This window comes from Passer domesticus, chromosome 15 (genome assembly GCF_036417665.1).
Source record: "Passer domesticus isolate bPasDom1 chromosome 15, bPasDom1.hap1, whole genome shotgun sequence".
In the NCBI taxonomy this organism is placed as follows: Eukaryota; Metazoa; Chordata; class Aves; order Passeriformes; family Passeridae; genus Passer; species Passer domesticus.
The window spans coordinates 16,187,633-16,214,607 of NC_087488.1; the positions used below are offsets into that span (position 1 = coordinate 16,187,633).

At 60.3% G+C, this 26,975-nt stretch overlaps 1 protein-coding gene across 3 annotated transcripts in view; it reads left to right on the forward strand.

The window, feature by feature from the left end:
- The first annotated feature begins 1,752 nt into the window (after positions 1-1,752).
- Positions 1,753-26,975, forward strand: part of PRKCB (protein kinase C beta) — a 93,504-nt gene continuing 68,281 nt past the window's right edge. For 2 of the 3 annotated variants that reach the window (XR_010348197.1, XM_064390615.1), the window contains exons 1-2: positions 1,756-2,071; positions 2,273-2,304. Coding sequence is in view for 2 of the 3 variants with exons in the window: in XM_064390615.1 (XP_064246685.1) it covers positions 1,899-2,071; positions 2,273-2,304 (205 nt within the window). In the remaining variant the exon portion in view is untranslated. Of the gene's footprint in view, positions 2,072-2,272; positions 2,305-26,975 lie in introns of all 3 variants that reach the window. The other variant, XM_064390614.1, reaches the window with a different exon arrangement.

Genomic DNA, 26,975 nt, shown 5'->3' on the forward strand with positions numbered 1-26,975 from the left:
TCGATTTCTCCTTCTTAGCAGGAAAATCCGACGGTGCTGAGAGATGGAAGCAGCCTGCTGGTGCTGGGGGGTGACACCAGCAGGACAGGTCAGCCCCGTTTCATTACTGCAGTGAACCTTTTAGAGCAGCTGCATAATAACAGCCCTGGGCCTATTTCGGGAAAGCCTCCTGGGTGTTTAATTCCATGGAGTGAGCGGGGCTTTCTTCACAGAAAGAGCATGTAGGATGGAGGGCTGGATCACAGCGGAGCAGGGATGGTCCTGGGCCTCAAAAGGGGAAGGATCACGTGGATGCAGATCCAGAATTAAATCCCAGAAATGAGAATTTGGAAAGACTTGTTTGTGGAAATACGGTTACGTTTCACTTGGAGTTGTCTCGTGTTTTGATTTGAATTCTCATTGTCCTCAGAGCAGGACGATGCAGCACCAGGCTGGCCAGGGAGACCTGGATGTCAGAGGAGGAGGCTGCTGGATCTGATTTTCCACGTCTGTGGGTGCTGTCAGGGAGCGAGAGAGACGAACGGTGGATGTGGTTGGAAACTCCTCTGTGCCAGCCAGCTGAGGTGCCTGCAGTGGGCTGGGAAAAGACGATCATTCATTATTCCAACTGCAAATTCAAAATATCATTCCCAGAGACCCAGTGAGCTGGTGGCTGGTGCCCAGGGTCTGTGTGAGCCCAGGGTCTGTGTGATTCCTGTGTCCGTGTGAGCCCTGGGCACGTGGCCTGGCGTGGGCTGCTCGTGGCCACGCTCCTGCTCCCCCAGGCATGGCCAGCCCAGTGCCCAGCCTGGCACAGCTGCTGTGCCCGAGCTCCTGCCCGGATCCCCTCTGGACTTGACTCGTGCTGTGCAGAAAATCAGGGTGGGAAAAAACCATTCTGGCCTCAACAGTGGGAAGTCTGGGACTCGCGAGGACCCAGCAGTGTCACTGCCAGTCCTGCAGAGGGCATGGGGCAGTGCTGGTGTCCCCATGGCTGGCACCAAGACATCCATACCCAGCTCCCACTGAGTCCTGCTCATTCCCCACCTGCCGGCTCGGGCACTGGGACAGGACAATGTTCCTGCCTTGGAGACCCTGCCCAGAGCCCTGCCTCACGTGGGCCAACAGCTGGGGTCATCCCTGCCCGTGCCCAGTGCCCATCCCTGCCTGTGCCCAGTGTCCATCCCTGCTCATTCCCGGTGTCCATCCCTGCCCATCCCCTGTGTCCATCCCTGTCTGTGCCCAGTGCCCATCCCTGCCCATTCCCGGTGTCCATCCCTGCCCATTCCCGGTGTCCCAGTGCCCATCCCTGTCCATTCCTGGTGTCCATCCCCGCCTGTGCCCAGTGTCCATCCCTGCCCATCCCCTGTGTCCATCCCTGCCCATTCCCGGTGTCCATCCCTGCCCATTCCTGGTGTCCATCCCTGCCCATCCCCTGTGTCCATCCCTGCTCATTCCCAGTGTCCCGGTGTCCATCCCTGCCTGTGCCCAGTGTCCATCCCTGCCCGTGCCCAGTGTCCATCCCTGTCCATTCCTGGTGTCCATCCCTGCCCGTGCCCGATGCTGCCCGCGCATCCCCGCGGGATGCAGACGCTCCATGCAAACGAAGGGCGGGCCGTGCCCCATGCAAATCACCATGCAAATCACCATGCAAATCACCATGCAAATAGAGGTGGGCGGGGCCGCGCGCGGGGGGCGGGGCTGGCGGTGCCGCGAGGGGCCGGGGGCGTGGCCGGCGATGCAGATGAGGGCGGGGCGGTGCCGCATGTAAATGAGGGGGCGTGTCCCGGCGGGCGGTGTCGGAGCCTCCCGCCAGCTGCGGGCAGCGGCCCCGGCAGCGCAGCGGAGCCGGAGCCGGAGCAGCCCCGGCGGAGCAGCGGAGCGCAGCGGGCCGGGCCGGGCCCGCAGCCCCGCGCAGCATGGCCGAGCCGCCCGCGGCAGCGCCGGCCCCCGAGGGCGAGGAGGGCCCGGTGCGCTTCGCCCGCAAGGGCGCCCTGCGGCAGAAGAACGTGCACGAGGTGAAGAACCACAAGTTCACGGCGCGGTTCTTCAAGCAGCCCACCTTCTGCAGCCACTGCACCGACTTCATCTGGTGAGCCTTGCCGCGACCGCCGCCGCCGCTCCGGGACCGCGGCTCGGCGGGACATCCCTCCCCGGGCTCACCCTCGCCATCCCCCGGGCCCCTTCCTCTCCTCCCGTCCCGGCTCCCCTCACCCCCCGCATCCCTCCCGCTGCCCCGGCGCCCGCTCCCCTCCGGCAGGGCCGGTGTCTCACTCCGCCTCTCTCTCCGCAGGGGCTTCGGCAAGCAGGGCTTCCAGTGTCAAGGTGAGTGTGGCGCTGCCGGGGGGTGAGGAGGGGTCCGCACTCCGCGCCCGCCCCCCCGGAGCATCCCCGGGAGCATCCCCGCGTCCCCCCGGGACCGTCCCCGCGTCCCCCCGGGACCGTCCCCGGCCCCGAGCATCCCCGCGTCCCCGGCCCCGAGCATCCCCGCGGCTCCGCGAAGCAGCTTAGTCATTTTTTTAATCAACCCAGCAACTAGTCGGTGCCTTTAAGCCGGTCGGGTCTCGTTAGCAGAGATAAGCGCCCGGGGCTTCAGCTAAATCCCCGAAAAAGGCCGAGGGGAGTTTGTTTTTAATGTACTTAACACCAAAACGTGTGTCGGGTGGCGAGCGGGCTGGGCGAGGGCTGCTCCCGGCTGGAGCTGCGCAGCCGGCGAGGACTTCAATGGCTTGGTTGTGTTGCTGGGGAAAAAAATGAGGCTTTATAACCAAATATGTTGCAGTAGCCGGGTTACTATGACCATAATTCTTTGTTCTGGTAATGCTGGGATCCTGGAGAGGCTCTTGGGGGATTTGGGATGTCCCTCCGGGAGATTCGGCTGAATTACCCAGGCGTTCTCTGCTTGCTGTCGTGGCCAGCCCAGCTGGGCTGCTGCTGCTCGGGCTCGCCCTGGCCCGTGGCTCCCACCTGGGTTCAAACGGGGCTGCTGCTCGCAGCTGCTGGCAGCGAAATTTTGCTTTTGTGAATATTTGGGACAGAGTTTTATTTTGGCGGGTGGCTGACTCCCAAGCTGAGGTATTTGGCATGAAAACAAGCGTGCTTTAGAGCTCTGAAAGGCTCCTCTTCAGAGCTGTCCTTGAGGTTTTGGAGTGGCTGTGAGGAGCTGGGTGGGTCTGGAGCATCCCTGCAGCTGCCTGTACCAGCAGTGTGAGGCTAATCCAATTTAAACGATGCTGCTCCTCATCCTTAACACTTGCCACATGCATAGCACCTTAAAATACCAAACCCATCTCCCTGCCACCTCCAAAGCCCAGCCTGAAGGCCTGGACAGGTGTTGGCAGGCAGAGGAAAGTGGATATGGAGACGAAAATGTATCCTAGGGCTGTTTCTCAAGGTCACAGCTTCCCCTGGTACCTGAGGTTTCACACATGGGCAGTTCAGTCACGTTACTGAGAGGGATTTTGTGCACCTCAGTCTCTGCTTTGGTCCTCCCAGGCTTTCCTGGCTGTGAATTCCCTGGGTTGGCTCACAGCGAGGTGTCTGAGTGCACACACCGTGTCTGTGAAATGCAGAGTGTGTGTGGAGCAGCGGGGACCACGCCGCCTTTGCCTGCATTGTTTCCAGAGCCTGCTCAGCTCCACCTGGAGCACCCCGTGTCGGGTGACTGGAGCCTTTCCAAATCCCCTGCAGCTGTCGGGAGCTGTTATCCAAACCTGTAACGTGCTCCTGCTTCCAGGGCTGTGCTCAGGTGTTCCTGGGCAGTGCAAATCACCCCGGGTGCCAGGGCAGCAGGTGGGCTCGGGGTGGTGCAGAGGTGCCGCCCTGGCTCGGGGGTGCTGTGGCACCAGCAGCGCTGCCAGGGTGTCAGTGCCACCCCCAGGGGTGTGTGGCAGGTCTGTGACATCCCTTTGTGCCTTGGGAACCCCCTTGGCAGGTCACTGTGGTGTGTGCCACGGGGAACGTGGACTGTGCAGCCGGGAATCCTGCAGATCGCGCTCCGCACGCCAGCCCGGGCTCTTCCTGCCGAAAATCAGTGATCTGGGGGTTCTCCAGAGCCCGGCTGGGAGTGCTGGGGTGCCCAGGGAAGGTGCCAGGGGAAGGTGCTCCTGAGGGGGAAGCAGCTGTGGGCTGTGCCCATCAGGGCAAGGGCACTCCCGGCTCCCTGCAGGGCATTCCCAGCTCGGGAATTCCACACAGAGGTCTCTGGCACTGCCATCTGCTCTGGAATCACGGCTGCCCCGGGGCCTGTCCTGGTGGGAGGCAGAGCTGGGGCTGCCAGGGCTGGCACTGCCCTGCTCCAGCCGTGCCAGGGGAGCTGTGCTCGTGCTGGGCTGTGCAGGGAGCACCAGCTTTGGGCTTGTGCCCCACAGGTTGAACTTGGCAAGCGTTGACACGGAGGCAGAAAATCCCAGGGCTGGCTTTTGTGTAAGGGTCCTTCAGCCCCACAGGGGGGGCAGGAAGCTCTGGGGTGAGGGTCTGCCTCTCCCTTTCCTGAGCACAGCTTTCATCCAGCTTGAACACTTCCCTGAGTGTCTCGTCTCCGAGTGCTGTGGGATGGCTGGGAATGCAGCTGGGGCACAGCCTGGCTGCTCTCAGCTGCTCCTACTGCTGTGCCCGCTTTAAGTAGGTTTTCACCTGTGCCCTGATTTCTTTCTAGGGCATTTGCAATAATTAGATTGTTAATTAGCTCATTACTTGTGACTTTTGGCAGGAAGTTAGCAGAAACTGACTCTTTGTAGCTTGAAATACTAATGGATACCACAAAATGCCACTTAATTGCCTGCTAATCTGCTTCTTATCCTCGCACACGATCTCCTCCTTATCCTTGTGCTCATCTGAAGACTTCCTGGGCCAGCGTCTCTCTCTGAGCCAGAAAGTGTCTGGGTGTGGGCAGGGGGGGCTGAGCACAGCCCCTGCTCCTGGCAGGTGAACAGAAAGGAATCAATACCTCGTGGCTGTTGGAGGCTGAGGGATGTGCCTGGGGCTGCCAGGAGGATGCACTGCTGCCGAGGGAGGCTCGGTGTCCCCTGGCTGCCCCTCAGCCCGGGCACAGAGTGCAGCTGGAAGGTGCAGACACTTCTCAGGAGCAGAAGGTGGAGTGGAGTCCTCCCCTTCCCTGGGGCTCACCCAGGCAGCCCCAGCAGCAGGAATGCTTTGGGAGGGAGCGAGGGAGCAGCCCTGGGTGCCGGCAGGCTGGGAAGGAGCACACGGCCAAGCCTTGGCTCTCCTGACGGGGAAGTGCTGTAGGATGGGGAAGGGAACTGCTCTGAAAGCCTTTGAGTGAAGTTCTCGGTCGCCTTCTGGGAATGTGCTGCTGCTGGGAGCTGGCAGCTCCCCTCCCTGCTCGTGTTTCCCACCCTGGCATCCTCGGGGCTGTTTCTCCTGCTGTCCAGGCAGATCTGGTCCCTGGGTGGCTCAGGGTGCTGAGGGGGACGTGGTCCCTGGAGCTGGGCTTGCTCAGCCAGAGCTGCTGTGGCTGGGCAGAGGTGAGGAGCAGTGGAACATGATTCACACTTGGGAGCAAAAAATAACCTGCATCTGTCGCTGCTTTCGTGTGTACAGTGCAGAAAGGATCTTGGAAAGGAGAATCCTGATTCTTCCCCAAGAGAAAGGGGGAAAAAAAGCATAATTTGGTAATGTGTGCTTGGATGTCATGCAGTAACTTTTCTGGAGAGAATGTTTACTTCTTGTCCCTGCTGGTGACTCAGTAAGCAAAGAGACTCTTCAGATTAGATCTCCTTCCAAACCTTGTGCCATGCAGAATTCCTCCCTCCAGGTTTCCTCTCCCTGCCCTCCAAGGCCACTGCTCTCGGTCTGTTTTGTCTTCTCACGAGTCAACATCTGAGTCCAGAAGTGAGCAGCTGGGAAATGTCACCCAGGCCTTACCTCTCAAGCAAGTATTTCTCTGGTGTTGGAGCCCTCAGAAGCCACCCTTCCTCCCCCCAGACGGAAGTGAAACCCATCACACTTTGCTCTCCAGAGCGGCTCGAGCCACGCTGCGGGCTGGCTGCCGCCTCGTATTGACTGCATTAAACAAGTCAGAAACAAAAGCAAAACAAACTCCAATCATCCCGAGTTCCTCAAACCCAGTAATTTCGTGTCAACATATTATGCACACTGGAGAAATGTTAGTGTTCAAATAGACTAATTAAAAATGTTACTGCAATTACTTTTGCAACACAAATGATGCTAATTATATAATGCTGCAGAAATTGGAAACATGATTTCAGAGGGGGCTTGGTGCTCCTGGCCGTGGTAACGCAGCTCTGGGTGCTGGAGCCGTGTCCCCAGGCCAGCAGGGTGTGTGTCCCCAGGCCAGGGGCTGTCTGTCCCCACGGGGCTGTGGCAGCAGGGCAGCTCTGCAGAGCAGGTACAGCAGAAAAGGGAAGTGGGGCTGGCCCCGCTGCACGGCTGGGCTGTGGCGTGCACAGCCCAGTGCACACAGAGCACAGGAGATGGGAACGGGTGCCCCTGGCAGGGTCCCTGCCAGGCTGGCCCTGGAGCTGCCACCTGGGCTGGCCCCGCTGCTCCTGCCCCTCCCTGGGCTGGCAGGGAGCTGCTTTGGAGGGAAATGTTTTGGATGAGGGGTGTTGGGTGTTTTGTGGGAGCTGTTTGGATGAGGGGTGTTGGGTGTTTTGGCTGTTTTGTCAGGAGCTGCTGTGGGCAGTTTTTGGGGCTGGGCAGGGCCAGCTCGGTGCCACTGCTGTCCCCGTGGGCGCTCAGGGGCTCGCCCAGCTCTCACAGTGGAAGTGGTTTCTCCTTCCCTCCCCCCAGCAGCTGCAGGGTGGATTTTTCTTTCTTATCTCCGGAGATAGCTGTCATCCTAAAATGATCTCGGGCCCGGGTAATGAGGTGGTCTGTTTCCTTCCCGGGGGGATCTGCTGCAGCTGCTGCCAGCCCTGGGGTGCTGGGGATGCTGCCCAGGCTCTGGAGCTGGCACTGGGGTGCCCTGGGTGCCAGGAGGGTGGGCAGCGTGCCTGCCTGGTGCCTGCTGGCTGTGCCACACTGCAGAGGTTAAAGCACCCCGGCCCCGAGCCTCTGCCACAATATTCTCCAGCTATTGAGACTTCCTGGGGAATTGAATGCCTGGCTGTCTCTAAGGAGACTTCCAGCAAACAGTGCTGGCATTTCTGCACGCCCGCTCGCTCGCACGCGTGTGATCCCCAGATCCCTGCAGCACAGGGCCCTGGCAGGGGTGCAGGGCACCTTCCCTGGCAGCGAGCTGTGGGTGGGCTCTCGTGTCTGGGCTGTGAAACCTTGAGGGTTTGGTGTCTGCTGAGGAGCAGGAGGAGGGGCTGGAGCTGCTCTCAGAGCCTGCTGTGGGCTCTGTGCACTGCTGGGCTTTCTGCAGGAGCTGGAGGGAGCGAGGGCAGTTGTGCAAGGTCTGCCTGTGGGCTGCTGCCCTCCCTCCTGCCAGCCAGCACAGCTCCTCCTGCTCCTCCTGCAGCTCCAAAATCCTGGAAGTGTCAGCGAGGCTCCTCAGTGCCATGTTGGATCTGTTGGCACCATGGCAGTGCCCGGAGTTAACTTCTGGCTGTGCTGTGACCAGCCAGGGCAGGGTCACCTGGAACCCCCTGTCACAAGGGTGGGTCAGAAGGGGAAGGTGAGGTGCTTCCCTGGCTGCAGTGTGTGCTCCCCAGAGGGGATGGGGTGGGATGGGATCGTGCCCAGGGTGCTCCCCTGACTGCAGTGTGTGCTCCCCAGAGGGGATGGGGTGGGATCGTGCCCAGGGTGCTTCCCTGGCTGCAGTGTGTGCTCCCCAGAGGGGATGGGGTGGGATCGTGCCCAGGGGGAGTGTTTGGGGGGGCTTTTCCTGCTGCAGCCAGCTGTGACAGCATCGCCTGCTCAGGGACACAGCTGCACACCCCACCCTGTGCTGGTGGCCTTGGTGGCTCTGAGGTCCAGCTCGGGCCCCAGGGCAGCACAGAGCGTGGTGGAGGGTGCTGGGGAGGTGAATCCCTCCAGGGTGGCTCTGTGAGTCACTGCTCTGCATGTTCACACCTCAGAGCTGCTCTGGTGGGTGAGTGAGGGGCTCCCTGTGGGGGAAGAGTGACCCCAGGGGCTTGGGCAGCGTGCTCCTGTGCTCTGGGGGGCTGCAGGCTGTCAAAAACAAAACCAGGAGTCCCTGTGTGGGGGTCCTGGGTGCAGCCCCGTGTTCTGGGGCTGCCCTGTGTGCACCCCCCAGCTGATGGTGTCCTGTCCTGTCCCACAGCTGGGTGAGGGAGGGCACAGGGAGCTCCAGAGCCCCCCACACCCTCCAGGTGATGCTGTAGGAGATAAAGCCTGGCCAGGGATTTCCCCATTCCCTGGAACGACTGTGCTGTACTCTGAGATTTAGCAGGAACCACAGGCCCTGTGCTCCTCGGAGGGGCTCCTGGGTGACCCAGTGCCCTCACAGCTGGAACCTGAACAGGGCTGGGGCATCAGGGTGGCGCAGACAAGGCTGTCCCTTGGGTTGCCTTTCCTCAGGGAAGGACAGCTCTGGGCTGCTGTTCCCAGCTCTGAACCCATCGCTGGGCTGGGCTTGGTGGCCTCTGTGCATGGCCAGGAGTCCCTGGAGGCAGAAATGTGCCGTGAACATCAGGGCTGTGAAATGCCACAGTAACCGCTCAGCTTTGCCCTGAGCCGATGGACGAAGCTGAAAATCTCCCTGGGCTCTCCAGCCCCGTCAGGGCTGCTGGCAGCAGGAGGGGACAGAGGTGGCCTGGCTGGCCCTGTGCTGCAGAGCCAGCAGCAGGCAGTCCGTTCTCCCGCAGGAGCCCAGAGGGGATGGGGAGAAGGGCAGAGGGCTCTGGTGGTGGTTGGCGGCTGCTGAGTTCTGCGTGGAGCAGAAGCAATTCCCAGAAGTGGCAGCGCTGGCTGGGGCTGTTCCTGGGAAGGGAAGCTCAGCCCCAAAGCACAGGCTGCTCGTGCTGGGGCACCCGGGGCCGTGCAGGGACAGCCTGCCTCCCCCGCTGCTCGGGATCCCCACGGGGCCCTCTCTGCTCCCTGCTGTGCCTCACCCCAAGCAGGCTGTGGGAGGAAATCCCCTGGCTGTGCTGAGGGACGGCAGGGACAAAGCTGTGCCCTGGGTGCCCTCTCAGCACCCCAGACGTGTCTCCCCTCTGGGGAGGGTGGCCAAGGCTCGGCTGGCCCAGCCAAAGGGGGGGCTCTGCCCAAAGAGCTCCTCCTGGGTGCAGGGGCTCGTGGGGCTTTGTCCTGCTCAGTCCTGGGCTCCTGGGGCCACGCTGCTGCCAGCTCTGAGGGACTGAGCCATCCTGTCAGGCTGGCCTCCGCTGCAGAAATGGAACCATGAAAACGTTCTCGCTGTGAGAGGCACCCGAGCTCTGCAATTCACAGCCTGGCTTTCCCCTGCTGGGGCTGACTGCTGCCCCTGGGTGGGGGCTGGCTGAGCCTCCAGACCCTCCTGGAGCCCTGGCCGTGGCTCCCTGTGACGGGAGGTGCCTTTCACGAGAGGTGCCAGCGGTGCCCCCGTGGCATGGCGGGGCAGATGGAGCTCTGCTGCTGCTGCTCCCCCTGGCAGCTGCTGTCCCCATCCCCGTCCCCATCCCTGTCCCCATGCTGCCCCAGCACAGGCTGTCCCCTACAGCCCCGTGTCCCACACGGGGACAGGGCTCTGTGTCCCCCTCCTGCCAGCCAGGCCTCCCCTGCTGTGGCTCTGCCCAAGCTGTTTGCTTTTGAACATTTTGGGCAGATTCCCTCAGCTCTTTATCCCCTCCTGCTCTTCCCACCGTGTGGAAAAACAGAATAAATCCCAGTGCAGCCCGGTACTGGATTCAGGAAGCGTTTGGGGTGGGTGACCTCGTTAGCCCCCGTTTGAGAATTTAACTCCTGTGCCCAGAGCCTGCCTGCCCCGGCTGATGGGCACTGACTGCCAGTGCTTAATGCTTCTGAGCCACATCTTGTCAATTTAAATAATTTGCTTCCATATTTGGTCTTGCTTTTGTGCCAGATTTATACATCTTGTTTAAATCTGACAAGCAGAATATACTTGCTGCTAATCCGAGCTGGACAAGGCAGTGCCTGCCAAAAAATCCAATATTAATAAGCTCCAGTACATGGAAGTTACTGGATTTGCAAACTTGAGGCTTGTTATGGCACAGCTCCCTGAAAACTGGCTTTTTTGCATCTACTTAAATCTGGGTTTTTCCAAGAGCCAGTCTGTGAGCTTCCCTCTTCGGGTGGGAAGCTCAGTCTTCAGAGCAAGGGAAGCTTTCCAGCTCTAGCAGGAGATGAGTTGTGTATTCCTGGGTGTGGTTGGGAAGATGGGGGATAGCTGTGTCTGTGCAGGGAGTCTGCAGCACGAGCTGGGAGCTGGGGCTCTGCTGTGCTGTCACTCTGGGCTTGTGCTGGGGGGCCTGGGGCTGCTGGAGCCAGGGCAGAGGAGCCCAGGGCTGGAGCCGGGCTGGGAGAGCTGGGGGTGCTCACCTGGAGAGCTCAGAGCCCTGCCAGGGCCTGAAGGGGCTCCAGGAGAGCTGCAGAGGGACTGGGGACAAGGATGGAGGGACAGGACCCAGGGAATGGCTGCCAGTGCCAGAGGGCAGGGATGGATGGGACATTGGGAATGAGGAATTGTTCCTGGCAGAGTGGGCAGGGCTGGCACAGGGTGCCAGAGCAGCTGGGGCTGCCCCTGGATCCCTGGCAGTGCCCAGGCCAGGCTGGACAGGGCTTGGACACCCTGGGATGGTGGAAGGTGTCCCTGCCATGGCAGGGGTGGAACAGGATGAGCTCTAAGGTCCCTTCCAACCCAAACCCTTCAGGATTCTCTGATTCTATGTTTAAAATCTCCAGTCTCTGGTGGTTCTGCTCTCGTCTTCCTACATTTGATATTTAGTCAGCAGCAGGGAAGCTAAAAAAGATTCAGATGTCTAAATCTCAGCCTTCAGCTGTTCTTCCTCTTCCTCGTGCTGTGTTGCCAGCGTGCTCCAGCTGATCCTGCTGGTGGATTCCTCCCTGTCTTTTGTTGCCGCGTGAAAGGATGCAACAGGAATAGCTTCACCTTTGGGGGGAACAGCTAAATACCTTTATTCCGATGGTCTGAACAGAGAGCACAAGCACATTGAATAGCTGACACTCGGAGCACATGAACAAATGCATTTTCATGATTTCCAATTATAGCAGAAGAATGAGAAAGTGAGGTGGTGAAGAGGAGTGAAAGTCGTCCTGGCTCCCCTGAAGCTTCCTGCAGCCGGTGACATCGCGATGAAGTCAGGATTGTTTTATAATATCACCGAGGAGCCGGAGTGAGGGGGAAGTGGCCCATGAATTTCATTTGCATCACTGAGTGGATTAGCTCCTGACGCAGTGCAAAGTCATTATTTACTGTGTCTCCGGCTCCGGAGCCCTCCCAGCGCAGCGCGGCTGTGCAGAGGCTGAATCAGAGCGGGAGCGGCTCCCGGGGAGCAGCCCTGCCTGCGGGCACGGGCATGGAGCCTGGCAGGGCTCAGGGATGGAGCCTGGCAGGGCACAGGCACGGGGATGGAGTCTGTGCCATGGGGATGGAACCTGGCAGGACACAGGGATGAAACCTGGCAAGGCTCTGGGCACAGGGATGGAGGCTGGCAGGGCTCTGGGCACAGGGATGAAGCCTGGCAGGGCTCTGGGCACAGGGATGGAGGCTGGCAGGGCTCCAGGGGCCGTGCCTGAGCTCCAGGCTTTGGGTTCTGCCCTCCCTGGCGTTCACTGCGCTTCAGTGCTGAACTTGAGCCTGGCTTAGGAGAAATCCCTGGCTGTGCTCCAGAGCCTGGCCTAAACCGAGAGCAGCCAAGACGGGGAGGCAGCCCAAGGGACAGAAGTGGTGCCTGGGGCAGGTGCACTGTCCCTGTCAGGCAGGAGCCGTGCTGTGCCAGGCTGTGCCGTGCCAATCCATGCCAGGCTGTTCCAGGCCGTGCCGTGCTCGCAGGGCCAGCTCTGGAGCCCCTCTGTTCTCACTCAGGATGAGTCACTGCCCCCAGGAGGTTTCTGCACAGCTGGAATTAGCCCCCAAATGGTCACTGATCATTTCCCGGGGCTCGGTACCGTTTGTGCTGTGCAGAGGGGCTGTGGCAGAGGCTGTGCTGTGCTGTCTGCCCAGCTCTGTATGGGCTCCTTGGGCAGCCAGCCCTGTGGGGAGCGATCAACATCTCCATGTTCTCCTGGTTTCTGGATGGAATAACTTGATTTTTGGGTCTGATCAGTGCCAAGTGCCCTTCCATGCGCCATCTGTAGTTGCCAGGGGAGCTGCCAGGGGGGCTGTCCCTGTGTGCAAGGGGCAGAAAGGTGAGCAGGATCTGTGTGTCCCCTCCCTCTCAGGGCGGATTTCTGCCCCAGGAATGGCTCTAAACCTGGACTAATTGGCTTTTGTGTGATGGTGTGTCTGAGGAGTCCCCAATAGCTCAGTCCAGGAATTTCCAAATTTGTCTTGCTCGCTGATCTTTGATGGAGAGGAGCCTCAGGGCCAGAGCCTTCTGGAAAGGAGGGTTTGGGTGTGTGAGGTTTGGGGTAACTCGGAACCATCCCTGTGAGGAGCAGGATCAGCCCTGGTGGCTCTGCCTTCAGCAGGGAGGGCACAGCCACGGCGGTGACAAGGGCAGAGTTGCCGACCTGGTGTCTCCCAGGGCTTCTGAGGTGGAAAAAGTCTCACTTACTGGGTCATTTAGAGACTGAATCTGGGGTTTTGGCAGGAGGAAAGGCTTTAATTAGCTGCTGCTCAGTAGGGCTGCTATTAGATCTTCAGAGCAAGATGCTGCCGGACTGGAAAAAATGCAGCAATAGCTCATTTGCTCAGGAGGCCATGATGGTGATTTGCATTTTGGTCGGGTGCTGAACCCCTGTAGAGAATTCTTCTAAAATAACTCCAAACTGCAGCTCAGATTCCTTCCCTGTCTGCTCTGGGTGAAGGTTTGCCTTGGTCCCAAACAGCTGGGGTGTGAATTCCTTTGTTTGCAGCCCTCAGCTCCGGGGAGGGAGGCAGGGCTGGGGACACGTCCTGTCAGCGAATGACAAATGGCTTTTGTCTCTCCACCTTGGAGCAGAATTCAATTCTACCTTATTATGTACCTAAAAGGATTTTCTGCTCTGCCAGCAGCCCCTCTGCTGACCTGCATACCCAGGAGATGTGCAGTAGGGTAGGGAGCTTTGCCGTGCACCTCCTGAACTCAGCTCTGCTGCTCCCGGAGGATAAGGTGCTCTGAAAGGTGTCCTGAACACTTTGAAGTGTGTTTTGGACATGTTTTGGTTTCTCCTGGGCTGTCAGCTTGCACAGGTGCCAAATGAGAGCGAGCCCCACACCCCTGGGCTGGCTCCTGCTGCCTCAGTGCTGCCAGGAGGGTCCCAGGCTGGTGTTTGGGGTGGTGGCTCTGTCACCAGGCTTTGTGTGGGCACAGTGGCCGTGGCAGGGCCCTCCAGGCTGTCCTGGCCCCCTGCTCCCCAGGCTGCCTCTCCTCAGAGCAGCCCCTGGCCCTGCCCCTCATGGTGGGAGCCTTGCTGTGCTTTCCTCTTTGCTGTGCTGGGAGTTGCTGTTCCTTTCCCAGCTGTTCTGGCCTCTGTTCAGGCTTTGGAAGGTGAGGTCCCTCTGCTGTCACCTGGCTGCAGTGTTCCCAGCAGGTTAGGGGGCAGGAGGCTGGTTTATCTTTTAGGTCACTTCAGCCACTTCCCCAGGGTGGAGTGGGTGGGAAAAGTGGGATAACGCGGGTGACATAACAGCACATCCTGCCGGGGGACAGGCCCTGCAGTGCAGGAAGGGTCCCTGTAGCCTGTGCTGCCTGCTGGGATGGGACAGGAGCACAGCAGATCCCCTGGTCCCTGCTGCTCTGGAGTTCCCTACAAAACCACCTCCCCTCTTCTGGGCTTTGCAAATTTGGAATAAACTTAATTTCTCTGCTGTTACTATTAACTGAGTCCGAGAGGATGAAAATAAATGCCTGTTGGGAAGGGCAGGCTGACTCACTTTCTCATTCTCCTGTAAATTTCCATTTAAGTTTCAGTTTAAGCTCAGGTATGAGGGGAGTGAAAGCCGGTAATTTGTGACAAAAACTTCTATTTTAACTTGCAGTAGAAGAACTCCCTTTTTAATTGCAGAAATTACAAGGCTGGGTTCTGTGAGGGGATGCTGGCTCCAGGGGTGGCTGCTGGCTGCTGTGGGTGCTGCACTGCAGGCCACCAAAGGAGTGTCCCCCTGTGACAGGGGCAGGGGCTCCCCTCGAGCTCTGGTTTGCTCTCACTCTCCTGCTGGGGCTTGTTGGGGTTCAAGCACCTTTGTGTGACGTTCCTCACAGCAGCCAGTGCTCCTGCAGCCAGGACTGTGGCTTTGTGATGTCCCCATGTCTGTCCCACCCCAGGCTGGGCTTTGCAGCCTTCTCCAGCACTCTCCGTGCCCAGCCAGCTGCAGTTTTGGTCACCTTGCCCTTGGCTGGGCCTCCTGCTGCTCTCTGGGGTTTGGAGGCAGCAAAGCTTCGCTGCTGTGGGTGGAAGGGCTGCCCTGCACCCCCAGGACAGGGGGCCCCTTCCTCGCTGTGGGGCCTGGTCACTTATCTGACTCCTGGATCAGGTGCCTGGGGCTCTGCAGCAAGTTCTTCCCTTATCACTCCTGCCTGCCTGCAAATTTACTTCCACTGTGTCAGAGCGAAACAAGAAAACTTCTTTAAAAAGCAAGAGGAAAGTCATGTGAGGGAGCAGTGTTGTGTCAGCACTTGCAGAGGGTTCAGAACGACGTGGCCCATCTGGTGCCTGCCAAAAGGGGAAGCAGGGGCTCCCAGGCACGGCTCCCTCCTTGCCCCGTGCTGGGGCACCCAGGGGAGCTCTGTGGGACCAGCTGGCTGCTGCTGCTGCCTGGGTTGGAGGGACCTCAGAGCCCACCCAGTGCCACTGCTGCCATGGCAGGGACACCTCCCACTGTCCCAGGTGCTCCCAGCCCTGTCCAGCCTGGCCTGGGCACTGCCAGGGATCCAGGGGCACCCCCTAGAATCCTCCCCTCCTGGAACCCTTCAGGGACGGGAAGGTGCTCCAAGTCCAACATCCCCCGGGGGTGGGAGCAGCATCCCCTCCCCGGCAGCCTGTGCCCTAAATTAGAGCAGCAAGATGCTGCAATGGGTCCATATGGAGACTCCCAAAATAATAGCTGCCAGCTCCCTGTGACTTGCACGGGGTGCTAAAGCTTTTGGCTTTGGGAACGAGGGTTTAGGGAACAGGGATGTGGGTGGGCTGGAGCCAGACCGGAGCTGCCGCTGCCTTGGCCCCACCTGAGCTGGGATGGGCACGCCCAGGACCAGCAGCTGCTGCTGCTGGAGCATCCCACAGGTCCTGGGGAGCTGTAACCACCCGTCCATTGAGCACAAGGCTGGCGCTGAGCTGCCAGGGTGCAGCACTTGTTATAGCCATGGCAGCTGGGGCAGGTGTGAGCGTGGCAGCGCTGCCAGGCACGCGTGGCAGGGCTGGAGCCGGGGCATCAGTGCTGCCCGAGCAGCACAGGGCTGTGTGGGTGCTGCTGCCCACCTTCCAGCCCCGCTGCTGCCCTTTGGCTTTGATGTCCCTCCCTGCGAGGAGCGGGCCGGTGATGTCTGATAACGAGCCGGTGTCTCATCCTCCTCGGCTGCGCGGCCTCTGGGGCTCCTCTAATTGCTCTGCAGTGGCCGTGGGAGGTGGCTGCCTGTCAGGACAGCTGTTCCTTTGATCGGCCTATTGCACATTCAGGTCTTGTCCTGCTCAGGTTTTATTTGCTGTCCAGGCCCTGCCAAGCCATTACACTGAAACGAGCGCCTTAATTGCGAGGGCTCGTGGCTGGCATCACCCTGGGGCTCAGCATCCCTGCTGGGAGTGGGAGCTGTGCTCCCCCCATCACCCTGGGGCTCAGCATCCCTGCTGGGAGTGGGAGCTGTGCTCCCCCCATCACCCTGGGGCTCAGCATCCCTGCTGGGAGTGGGAGCTGTGCTCCCCCCATCACCCTGGGGCTCAGCATCCCTGCTGGGAGTGGGAGCAGTGCTGCTCCCCCAGCATCACCCTGGGGCTCAGCATCCCTGCTGGGAGTGGGAGCAGTGCTGATCTCCCCAGCATCACCCTGGGGCTCAGCATCCCCTGCTGGGAGTGGGAGCTGTGCTGCTCCCCCCATCACCCTGGGGTTCAGCATCCCCTGCTGGGAGTGGGAGCTGAGCTGATCTCCCCCAGCATCACCCTGGGGCTCAGCATCCCCTGCTGGGACTGGGAGCAGTGCTGCTGCCCTGGCACAGCCAGCTGGGAGTGCTGCTGCAGGAGCCACGCTGGTACCCGGGGGCACCGAGCAGACCTGTGCTGGAACAGCTCGGAAAATGCTGGTTGTCATAAAAACCTCTGTTTGCTGCTGGGTGGGAGCGAGCCCCTTCCCCTGGCAGTGTGGGGAAGGGGCTGCTGGAGCAGGGCAGCCCCTGGGGACAGGATCCAGTGGTGGAGCTGATGGAATGAGGCACAGAAATCCACGTTTGTGCTCGCTGATGGCGAGCTGTGGCAGGAGCCTTTGGCCTCTGCGTGGAACAGCTGGAGCTCCTGGGCAGGAGGAGGCACCTCCTGGCAGGACAGTGCTGGTGGCCTCGGTGCCCTCCTGGGGCACATTGTGGAGCTTTCTGTGCAAGAGCCAGGCTTTGTGAGCAGGGCTGTGCTGAAGTAACACGGAAACTGCAGTAACTTCCTGTGAGAGACTCACTGGCAGGGGAATGAGAATTGTACAGCCTTCAGAAGGCTTAGGTGGAACATCTAAGGGTGCATTTCAGGTCTTTGTGTCATGTGTGAGGAAGGGTCATTTTTTAAAGTCTATTTGCATCTAAGTGACAGGTGGGAAGCCTGCTCTGCCAGGGCTTGGGGTAGCTCAGCTGTGTCTGGGGGAGGTGACGCCAACCTCCCCGGTGTCACCGTACCCAGCTAGAAACTTCTCCTGCGTGGTTTGGCTTGCTGTCATGGAGCGCCCTGCCTTCCCCCAGGAGTGCTGCTGGCAGCAGGCTGTGCCAGCCGGGGTGAGCCTGAGCTGCCTCCACATGGCACGGCAAGGGCCTTCCTGGAAGGGTCCAAGGCCAGGCTGGTGGGGCTCTGGGCAGCCTGGGACAGCAGAAGGTTTGGGTGGCAGGTCCACATGGCAGGGGGCGGCTTGGGATGCTCTTACAGGTCCCTTCCAGCCCAAACCCCTGTGTGATTCCTCGGGCTCAGCCTTCTCCTGTTCCCATGGGGCTGGAAGGCAGCTGTGGTGTGGCTGTGTGCAGGCTTTGGGGTGAGCCTGGGCACTGAGGGGTCACAGCCCCAGGGATGGGAGAGCCTGGCACAGACCCCTCCCTGGGGAGCTCCTCGGGTGCAGCTCCTTGCTGTGAGAGAGGCCCTGGGAGCCAGCAAAGCCCAGGGGATGAGGGGGAGCAGAGGGGTCCTGGAAGCCCCACGGGGGGCAGGCAGAGCCCCGCTCCCTGCACAGGCAACCTGGCTGTGCTGCAGGGCAATCCCATGCACTGCAGACCATGGAACACACCAGGCAGGCACCTTTGGAGGCTCCAGACTGGAATTTCCTCCCAGAGCCCCCCGTGAGCAGGTGGAGCTGCAGTGGTGTCCCCGTGCCCGCTGCAGTGCCACCCCAGCTGGCTGCACCCCGGGCTCGCAGCCTTCCCCCACTCTGCCGTGTTTGCCGTCAATATCTGCCTCTGCTCTGCCTGACACGTAGTGATTTTTCTCTCTGTGAAGGTTTCTGAGCAGTCTAAATTGAGGAAGGGGAGGATTGCTTACAGACACGGCACTGGCTTGGCTCTATTTTGGGGGAGTATTTTGAGGTTTGACTCAACGGTAGCAGCTTCTCTGCAGGGAGGGCTGGATTGATAGTCAGGAGTGGTAGCAGGTCAGGTAGGCTATTTTTGGAAGGGCTGTTTAATTGTCTGGTGTGATTCTTGCAGGGCTCGTGGCTGGATGGTTACTTATCTCCTGTCAGAGTTTGTTAGCGTGAGGCAGCTCTGCTTACACGCTGCTATTAAATCAGAAACCCACGAGAGGGGCTCGCATCTGCTCTGCCTCACCTGGGAGGGTGGCAGGGGATAAAGCACTCAGCATCTCTGTGCTTTAATGCCAGAATCTGTCCAGAATTGTTGTAAGTCTGTCGTGTCCCCCACCACGGTGGGTTGCCCCTCGGGGGCATCGCTGCCCACCCAGGGCCTCCCCCAGCCGGGCTCTGCTGCCCTCCCTGCCCCTGCACCCACTGGATTTGGTTTCAAGCTCATTTTCCACCTCAGCTGCATGAGGGACACGCTCTCAGCAGCAGACAGGGTTTAACTCAACGCTTGTTATTCGTGTAAGGCAGTGGTGAAAATGCTCCTGCTGTGCCACGATCCCCAGCAGGGTTTGGGGTCTGAGGTGGGCTCAGAAGCTTTTCCAGCCCCAGGGGCTCGGTGTGTGGGGGGAGGGCTCTCCCTGTGGTATTTGCCAAGACAGCTGTGTTCCAGCTGTGAACTCTGCACCAACCCCTCTCCTCTTGCAGCTTTCCAGGCCCGTCCCTGGGGGTGTCACCTGCGAGTGGATGTCCCAGGACCTCTTGGTGCAGCATTACCAAACCACCAGCGCCAGCAGGCAGTGCCAGGGAAGCGTTTAGGTCCTGCCCAGTCCCTGGGAGGTGCTCAGACCTGGTTAAGGCATTGCTTTTGGATCTGTGGAGTGTGAGGGCTCAGAACCTGTTTGACCTTGGGGTGTTTGTTTTAGGCTTGGTCAGGAAATTCCACTGTGACCCCTGGAGAAGAGAAGGGGAGGATGAGTACAGGATGAGGGCAGGGAGGGTTTGCCCGAGCTGCTCCTCCTGCATGGCCTGGCTGTCCCAGCTCCTTTCTGTCCCTGGTTTCACTGCAGTCCCCACGTGTCCAGCCTGCCCTTGGTGGGCTGCTGAGGCTGCAGCTGCTCCCCAGCTGCAGCGTGAGCTCTGCAGCCCTCAGGCTGAGGAAAAGCTCCTCAAAGCCCCCCGTGCCTGCCGAGGAGCACAGCCCCTGGCCTCTGTGCCATGGAGGGACTCCTTCCCTGGCATTCTGCTGCAGGGGGTGGCAGCCAGGCCCTGGGGCTGTGTCCTGCACCCACGGGTGCCACTGCCTCTCCTGGGGTCCTGGCTTGCTGGAGCACACAGCCTTGGATGATATATTTTCATTAGTTTCATTCTCAGGCTGTCCTTACTGTGCTGGCTCGCTTCCTGGTGGCTTCACACAGGACTCGGTGTGGGGACAGAGGGACAGCAGAGGTGGCACTGCCGGGGTGTGGGGCAGCCTGTGCTGGTGCCTGGCTTTGGGGGAAGCCAAAGGAAGTCTGAGGTCAGGCTGCACTCAGAGCTCCAGCAGGGAGGGGTGGGGTGCAGGAGGTGCAGCAGCAGCATCCTCGGCTTTCTCCAGCTTTTCCTGCAGCGCTGCTGCTCGGGGGCTGTGGGACTGCAGGACGGGGCAGCAGCGGTGCAGTGCCAGGAGCTGTGCCCCCAGAAGTCCCCGTGTGTGCCCCGCAGCGCTGTGTGTGGTATCACTTCCCCAAAGCTATTTCTGGCACGGGAGGTTCTCACTGCTCAGCCTGAACTCGTCTTGTTTCGTGTCTGCCGTGGGCAGGGTCCTGCTGGTCCTGGCCCAGGGAGCTTTTGGGGCAGGAGCAGCGGCTGCACCGGGGTCACACACGCCCGGGTGCTCCTGCCCCCTCAGGGAGCACTGGCTGTGCCCTCGTGCTGCCCCAAGCCCTCCCGAGGGCTGCTGCAGGGCCTGCACTGGTGGTTTTGGGGGGCTGCTGCAGGGCCTGCACTGGTGGTTTGGGGGGGCTGCTGCAGGGCCTGCATGGGCGGTTTTGGGGGGCTGCTGCAGGACCTGCCTGCACTGTGGTTTTGGGGGGCTGCTGCAGGGCCTCCTGCACGGGCGCTTTTGGGGGGCTGCTGCAGGGCCTGCACGGGCGGTTTTGGGGGCTGCTGCAGGGCCTGCTGCACTGGCGCTTTTGGGGGGCTCATGCAGGCCCTGCCTGCACTGTGGTTTTGGGGGGCTGCTGCAGGGCCTCCTGCACTGTGGTTTTGGGGGGCTGTCCCCCAGCTCTGCTCCCCCTGCAGGGCTGTGGGTGGGGAGGCTGCAGGGGGAGCAGCTTCTTGCTGTTCCCCTAATTGCTCTCCCACAGCTCGGAGCTGTGCTGAGCTGCGTCCCTGGGGACGCTGCTGCTTCTGTCAGCGTCCCCGTCCCCGCAGAGGGCCCTTTCTTTCCTTTCAAAGGAGCCCTGCTCTGTTTTGACTCGGGCCATCTTCCCCTTGACGTGGGAGCGATCCATCTGCCTCCTGATGTGCTGGAGGATGCCGGGGCTGTGCTGAAGCCTCCCGAGCGGGGGCGAGAGCTCCCGGGAGGCTCCCGGGGCCCGCGGAGCGAGGGCTGGGAGCAGGCCTCCATCCCCAGCCTCTGCCTCGAGAGTGCCTTGCTCCAGACTTGTTACTAGAAGCTGATAATAAAATTTGTAGGAGGTTTTTTTTTTTTCTGATGGAAAGCGTGGGGGAGTGCGGGAGGAGCTCCCCTGCTCTGCTCAGCGTGGTCTGGGCTGTGCGGAGCGCCAGCCCCGAGGCCACGCTTTGGGGTGGGCGCCCGGATTTTGGGGAGATGGAGGCTCAGGGATTCCCTGCAGTGTGTCACCCAGGCAGCCCTGTGGGGCTGGCAGGTGCCCGAGATGGCCCAGAGGGCTTTCCCAGGCTGGTGGAGCCAGGGCTGGCCCTGGCAGCAGAGGAGCTGCCCTGGAGCCTGTGCCAGTTCACTGTGATGTCCCTGCCGGGTGGTCAGCACCTTCCAAAGCAGCAGCAGTGCCCTGCCTGCAGCTGGGCATCCTGCTGCTCCTGCCCTGCCCGTGTGTTCCTCTCTGGGAGCCGGGATGTGCTCGTGTTGGTCCTCACAGGCAGCTGGAGGTGCATGCTGAGTGTTGCTCTCCCCAGGGCAGAGCCCAGCAGAGCTGTGTTCCTGCCTCTCTGCAGTCACACGTGCCCCGTGACAAAAAATTTGGGTCTTTCTCGACGAAAGAATGAAATTCCATCCAGAATTGCGTGGAAAGTGATTGCGAGGAGCAGGAGTGCTGGGGGAGGAAAGCTGCCAGCTCGTGGAATGGGTTGGGTTGGAAGGGACCTTAAAGAGCATCCAATTCCATCTCCTGCCATGGCAGGGCACCTTCCACTGCTCCGAGCTCCATCCAGCCCGGCCTTGGGCACTGCCAGGGATCCAGGGGCAGCCACAGCTGCTCTGGGCACCTGTGCCAGGGCCTCAGCACCCTCACAGGGAAGAATTGAAAAGGAGCTTTTTCCGCTCCAGAATTACTCAGCAAATTTCTCCTGGAAGTTGATTTCAGGCTGATTCTGCTAAAGATTGTTGGCTTTTTCTAATTTTTCCCCTGGTTGTTGTATTTGTAGAAATAATGATGTCTAATCACTGTCTTACCAGCTGGTCAGGAATTCACTGGAGAGTTGATCATTTCCAAAGGAAATATTCCCTCAGCAGTAACTCCCAATTCGTGTGTGCCCACCTGGATGCGTTTTCCCTGGAGGCAATTTCTGTTTCAGCGGTGGTTAAACACCTTCTCCTCCCTGCAGCTGCCACTGGCCCTTCTGTTCTGAGCCATCTTTACAAACCAGCTGCTCTGGGCACTGGAACTCCCAGGATGTGCTTGGTGTGGGAGACTTCTACATGGACAGACAGTGGTGGAGCAAGGGGAGCAGCTCCAGGCTGAGAGGGGAGGCTGAGTGGGAAGGAATCCTTCCCTGGGAGGGTGCCCAGAGCAGCTGAGGCTGCCCCTGGATCCCTGGCAGTGCCCAGGCCAGGCTGGGCAGGGCTTGGAGCAGCCTGGCACAGTGGGAGGTGTCCCTGCCATGGCAGGGGTGGCACTGGGTGGGCTCTGACGTCCCTCCCAACGCAGCCATTCTGTGCTTTGGTGATTTCTGTGCGCCCCACGTGCCCCAGCCCCAGTTTGGGGTAGGCTGTGCCATCCCATCCCCATCCCACGGTTCCCAGCCAGCACAGGGCTGCTGTTGCCACGGGAACGGGCGTTCTGGAGCTGGAAGCCTCCTTTGATTCCCTCTCCCTGCTAGTTAAGACACTCAGATGGATTTGAAGTCACAAACACAATAGTTTTTGGGGTGGTGCAGGCAGTTCAAGGATCTTTCCCTGCTGAAGGAGCTGCCTGAACTCTCGAGGGGTTGAATGAGATTTTCCCCTCAGTGCCCACTCAAAGCCCACTCTGCCAGCTCGCTGTGTGTGGGGCTGCTCGTTCTGCCACCTGCGGGGATAATTAAGACCTTTCAGGTTGCCATAGAGAGTATTTTGCCTCCTAATATTGCATCAATTTATATTTGGGATATTTTTCTATAAAATTGCCAGTGCAGAGGCTGCTGTCTTTGTCAGGTGCACCAGTGGCAGGTACAGAAGGGGAGGCCTTAACCAGCCTGTAATTTGCAGGATGGAGGAGCTGCTCAGCGCTCTTGGTATTTCTTTACACTTGGTTTTTCTAACAAACACCATCCAGAATGTTCTCTCCTCGCTGGAGGGACGTCAGCAGCCTGCTGCAGGAGTGATGGGATCTTATGTAGGCCAAGCCCTGGACGTGGAGCAAGCAGCTCCAGAGGAATTGCTCTGCAGTCACATTAGCCCAGCTGAGATTCATCTTGGTGAGCCTGGCCCTCTTGAACGGGCCCTGCAGAATCAGAACTGCACCAGGGCACGTTGTGTCTGCTCCTGGGAGCGTCTCACCCTCTCTTCTTTCTGGAAACCCCTTCCTGCTTTCCAAACCCCACAGTGGCTGGTTCAGGTGGGGATGGAACCAGGGGTGGGTTGGGACTGCAGCTCCAGCCTTCCCCTGCATCCCCAGGGCCCCAGCGCTCACCCCTGCTCCTTTGGGAGCCTGCAGCGCTGAAAAGAGCAGCAGAAAGGTTTGTGTCGAGTGAGAGCCTCATAGCAAAGAGCTGCTCTGAAGGGAGGTGTGAACGTTCCCCTCGTACCCCAGGACGGGAGCTGTGGCTCTGCAAACAACCACCCCGGAGGGAAAAAGGCTGGGGCAGCAGCCGAGCCCTGCCTGGTCACCCCTGACCAGCAGCTCAGACAGGGGACAGGGCAGCTCCAGCAGCTCCAGCAGAGGGGACAGGGACAGGGCAGCTCCTGCAGCTCCAGCAGAGGGGACAGGGACAGGGCAGCTCCTACAGAGGGGACAGGGCAGCTCCAGCAGAGGGGACAGGGACAGGACAGCTCCTACAGAGGGGACAGGGCAGCTCCTACAGAGGGGACAGAGACAGGACAGCTTCAGCAGAGGGGACAGGGCAGCTCCAGCAGAGGGGACAGGGACAGGGCAGCTCCTGGACAGGGACAGGGCAGCTCCTGCAGCTCCAGCAGAGGGGACAGGGACAGGACAGCTCCTACAGAGGGGACAGGGCAGCTCCAGCAGAGGGGACAGGGACAGGACAGCTCCAGCAGAGGGGACAGGGACAGGACAGCTCCAGCAGAGGGGACAGGGCAGCTCCAGCACCCGGCGCTGCCGCTCTCCCTCGCTCCCTGCCCGGGGCTGCGGAAGGAGCTGTAATTCCATTAACGAGCTGAATATGCTGGGGTCAGCCTTTGCCGTCCAAAATAACAGGATAATGAAAGAGAATCAGGCGGTAATTGTTATTAATGGCCCGGCTGGAGGGAGCTGCCGCAGTGGGCTCACACTGCTGGCCCAGCAGCGGTGCGGTGAGGATGGGAGGGGAGGAAGGTCCTGCAGCTGCTGGAGGAGGAGGGATGGTGAGAGGCAGGAGAAGGAGTCCAGGAGGAGATTGTGCAGTATGAATGCTGTTTATTTGAGTTTATTTGGGAAGCAGTTTGCTGTGAATTAGCATCCCGGCAGGGCGCAAGACATGAATTTTGGGGAGGCACCTTTTGGTGGTGTTTGGTGTTCCAGAGGCCGAAGGGCAGAGAGGAGCTTCCCTCAGGGGGGCTGGCAGGCCAGCTGGAGTCCCGGGCTGAACCTGCCTCCCCTCCTCTGGCTGCAGCCCCCGGAGCTGTCGGGACAAGCTGTCAGTGGTGCGGGCGGTGATTTACAGCGGGACCCGGCTGGTTCAGCCCGGAGCTGCGGGGGGGCTCGGAGCCTGTGGCAGGTCTGCCAGGCTGCTGGGGCTGCAGGGATGCAGGGCGAGCCCGAGGTTTGCGTGTTACAGCAGCCCCGTGGCAGGGGAGGGCTGGAGCGGGCTGCCCAGGCACGGTGTGGAGCCCCCCTGCTCCGAGATGCTCAAAAGCCAGCTGGGCATGGTCCGGGGTGAGCAGAGGGCTTGGGCAAGGCGACCGCCCGAAATCCCTTCCAGCCGCTCCGTGATTTTATGGAGAGGGAGCTGGGAGAGCTGATGGACTACAAAACTCTGGTGGGGCTTCAGGGGGGCTGGGGAGATCTCGGGGGGCTCTGCGGGCCGGAGGAGCGAGCCCCGCAGCGCCTGGAGCTGCCTGGCCGGGAGGGGACAGCGGGGACAGCGGGGACAGCGGCCGGAGCCGCGCTCGGCAGCCGGGAGCCGGCTCTTTCCCCAGCCTCGGCAATGTGTTGTGGCTGTTTATGTGAAAATAACAGATCTTTCCAAATATTTATTACTCGATCATGTGCTGAGGAGCGGGTGCCGTGCGCTCAGAAGTGGAAAGCCGCCCCCGGGCAGCTGCCAATCCGGGCTGAGGCTGCCTCGGGGATGCGGCTGCCAGGGAGGGCAGGAGGAGCAGCTGGGGGACCCTGGCGGTGCCACCGGGGCTGGGCAGTGAGGGACAGCGCTGCGAGCCCGCCTGAAACGGGATCTGCTGGAGCGGGCACCTCTCCTAGGGGCTTTCTCGCCCCACACCCTTCCAACAAACACCAGTTTGTGTTGGCAAGAACTTTTGAGTGGCCTTGGGGCGGCTCTGGAGGCAGCGTGGAGGGCGAGCATCCCTCGGAGGAGCTGGGGAGCTGGCTCTGTGTCTCTTGTGCAGTCCCAGCAGCCTTCAGCCTGCCAGGAGCGCTGTTCTGCTGCAGGAGCTGCTGGGCAGGGCAGCGCTGGGGCCATCCCGCAGCATTCCTGCTCTGCAGCTGCTGCCAGGCACCGGCCAGAGGGGCTGTGCCGTGGGGAGCTGCACCGCCATCCCTGCAAAGGGAAGGGGAATGCGGGGGGAGGATTGCTGGGAGCTGGGGGGAGTTTTGGATGCAGCTGGTTTCCCTGCAGCTGGTTTCCCTGCAGCTGGTTTCCCTGCCCTGCTGAGCTGGCCTGGCCCTGCAGTGTGTCACAGGTAAAAGGTGAGCGTCCCCTCTGCTGAAGATCATGGTTTAATCCCAGAAATCAAACTGGTGGCGTGGAAAGGCTGGGCACACAGCTGGGGGCTGCTGCCCGTGGGGGAGCTGGAGCTGCAGCTTCTGAGGAGTTACCAGGAGCTTCTGCTCCTTCTGCTCCTTCTCCTCCTGCCCGTGCTGGCAGCTCAGGCTCAGCAGAGGCTCCTCTTGCTCGTCTGCTCAGCACAGGGGACAGGGAAGGAGGCTGGGGAGAGCTGCAGGCATGGCTGGGCACACACAGCTCAGTATTTCTGAAATCTGCTCTATTTTGTTCCTCTGAAGTGCTGCAGAGCAGCTGGGAGACATTTTGGGCGAGCTCACAGATTTTTGCTGTCCCACTTAGTCTCTTATGTACGGAGCTCTCCCCTTCATTGCTTTATTAAAACAGACTGGATGTAAATGTAAAGCTGCCTCTGGGCACGATGGCTGGGCCAGGGCGGGTGCTGTGCCAGCCCAGGATTGGGATGGGATGTCCCCTCTTGGCACCAGGGCCATTCTGAGTGACACCAGGGTCGCTCTGGGTGGCACCAGGGCTGGCAGGAGCTCTGGGGCTGAATTTCCTGTGCTTTGGGTGAGGGTTCTGGAGCCCAGCGAGCCAGGGATCTGCTAAATTGCTTATCCAAATGCCATTAAAAATGCAAATGGATCCCTTCAGCGGGACAGAGCTGCATTAGGAAGTAGGGCACCTCGTAAGCATTAATAAAGTCCTGCTGGCCAGCAGGGACGTGGACGGGCACAGTGAGCCAGGAAAGCCCTTTGCAGAGCTCCACGAAAATAAAACAGCTCCTCTCTCTCTCTCTCCTGCCCTCCTCCCCCTCGAGCTGCCAGCCCAGATAACGTTCTCACTGAGCCCAGTGCTGTGGAATTGCACAGGACTGCTCCCCACCGACAGCAAACTCAGTCCCTGGCTTGGTGGAGTTTTTTAGGACAGCAGATGCAAAGGCTTCAGCCACTTTGTTACAACAAAATTCACCTAAACGATGATTTCTTTTAAAATAAGGTAAAGCATGGAGCAGGTTTGATTTCCTCCTCCCCAGCAAAGTGTTCTAAAACACCTCCCTTAACGTGATCCTGCAGGTAGTGTCTGATTTCACCTTCCCTGCTGACCTTGGCCGAGGGCTGCTGCTCCTGTGTCCCAGCTCTCCATGGCCATCACCTTGAGCAGGTTCCTGAGCTCGTCCCACGCGCTGCTGCATCCCTGGGGACAGCTGGGGACAGGGACAGCCAGATCCCTGGGACAGAGCTGCCCACTCCTCCCGTAGCAAGGTGACTCCTCCAGCTCTGCGCTGCCTGTCTGGCAGCATCAATAAAACCCTGCTCTAAACAGCTCTGGCTGGAGCAGGGGGGGAGCAGACACAGTAAATCTGCATGTTGGAAATGTTCTTTTAATATCTTATCCGCGGAGCATCAAACACGGTGCCAAGTACACGAGCACGGTGCCAGCTGCAGCCCTTTGAATGTCTTCGAGGCAGAGATGGTGCTGTGCAGCAGCACCCCGTGCTGCAGCCTGGCAGAGGGTGAGGGCCCGTTTTCCAGGCAGGAGAGCCAAGCAGAGCCATGAAATGCCCTCCCCTCCCCTTCCTGCAGCCGAGGGGCTGCAGCTGCCAGGGGCAGAGCTGAGGGGTTCTGCTGCTCCTGCTGCTGCTGGCAAACCTCTCCTGGGAAGTGAGCATTGCTCTCCTGGCTGGGGCCCAGGAGAGCAGCAAGCATCCTCCTCCCTGCCTCCTTCCCTCCCTTCTCCGTGCCCTGCCAGG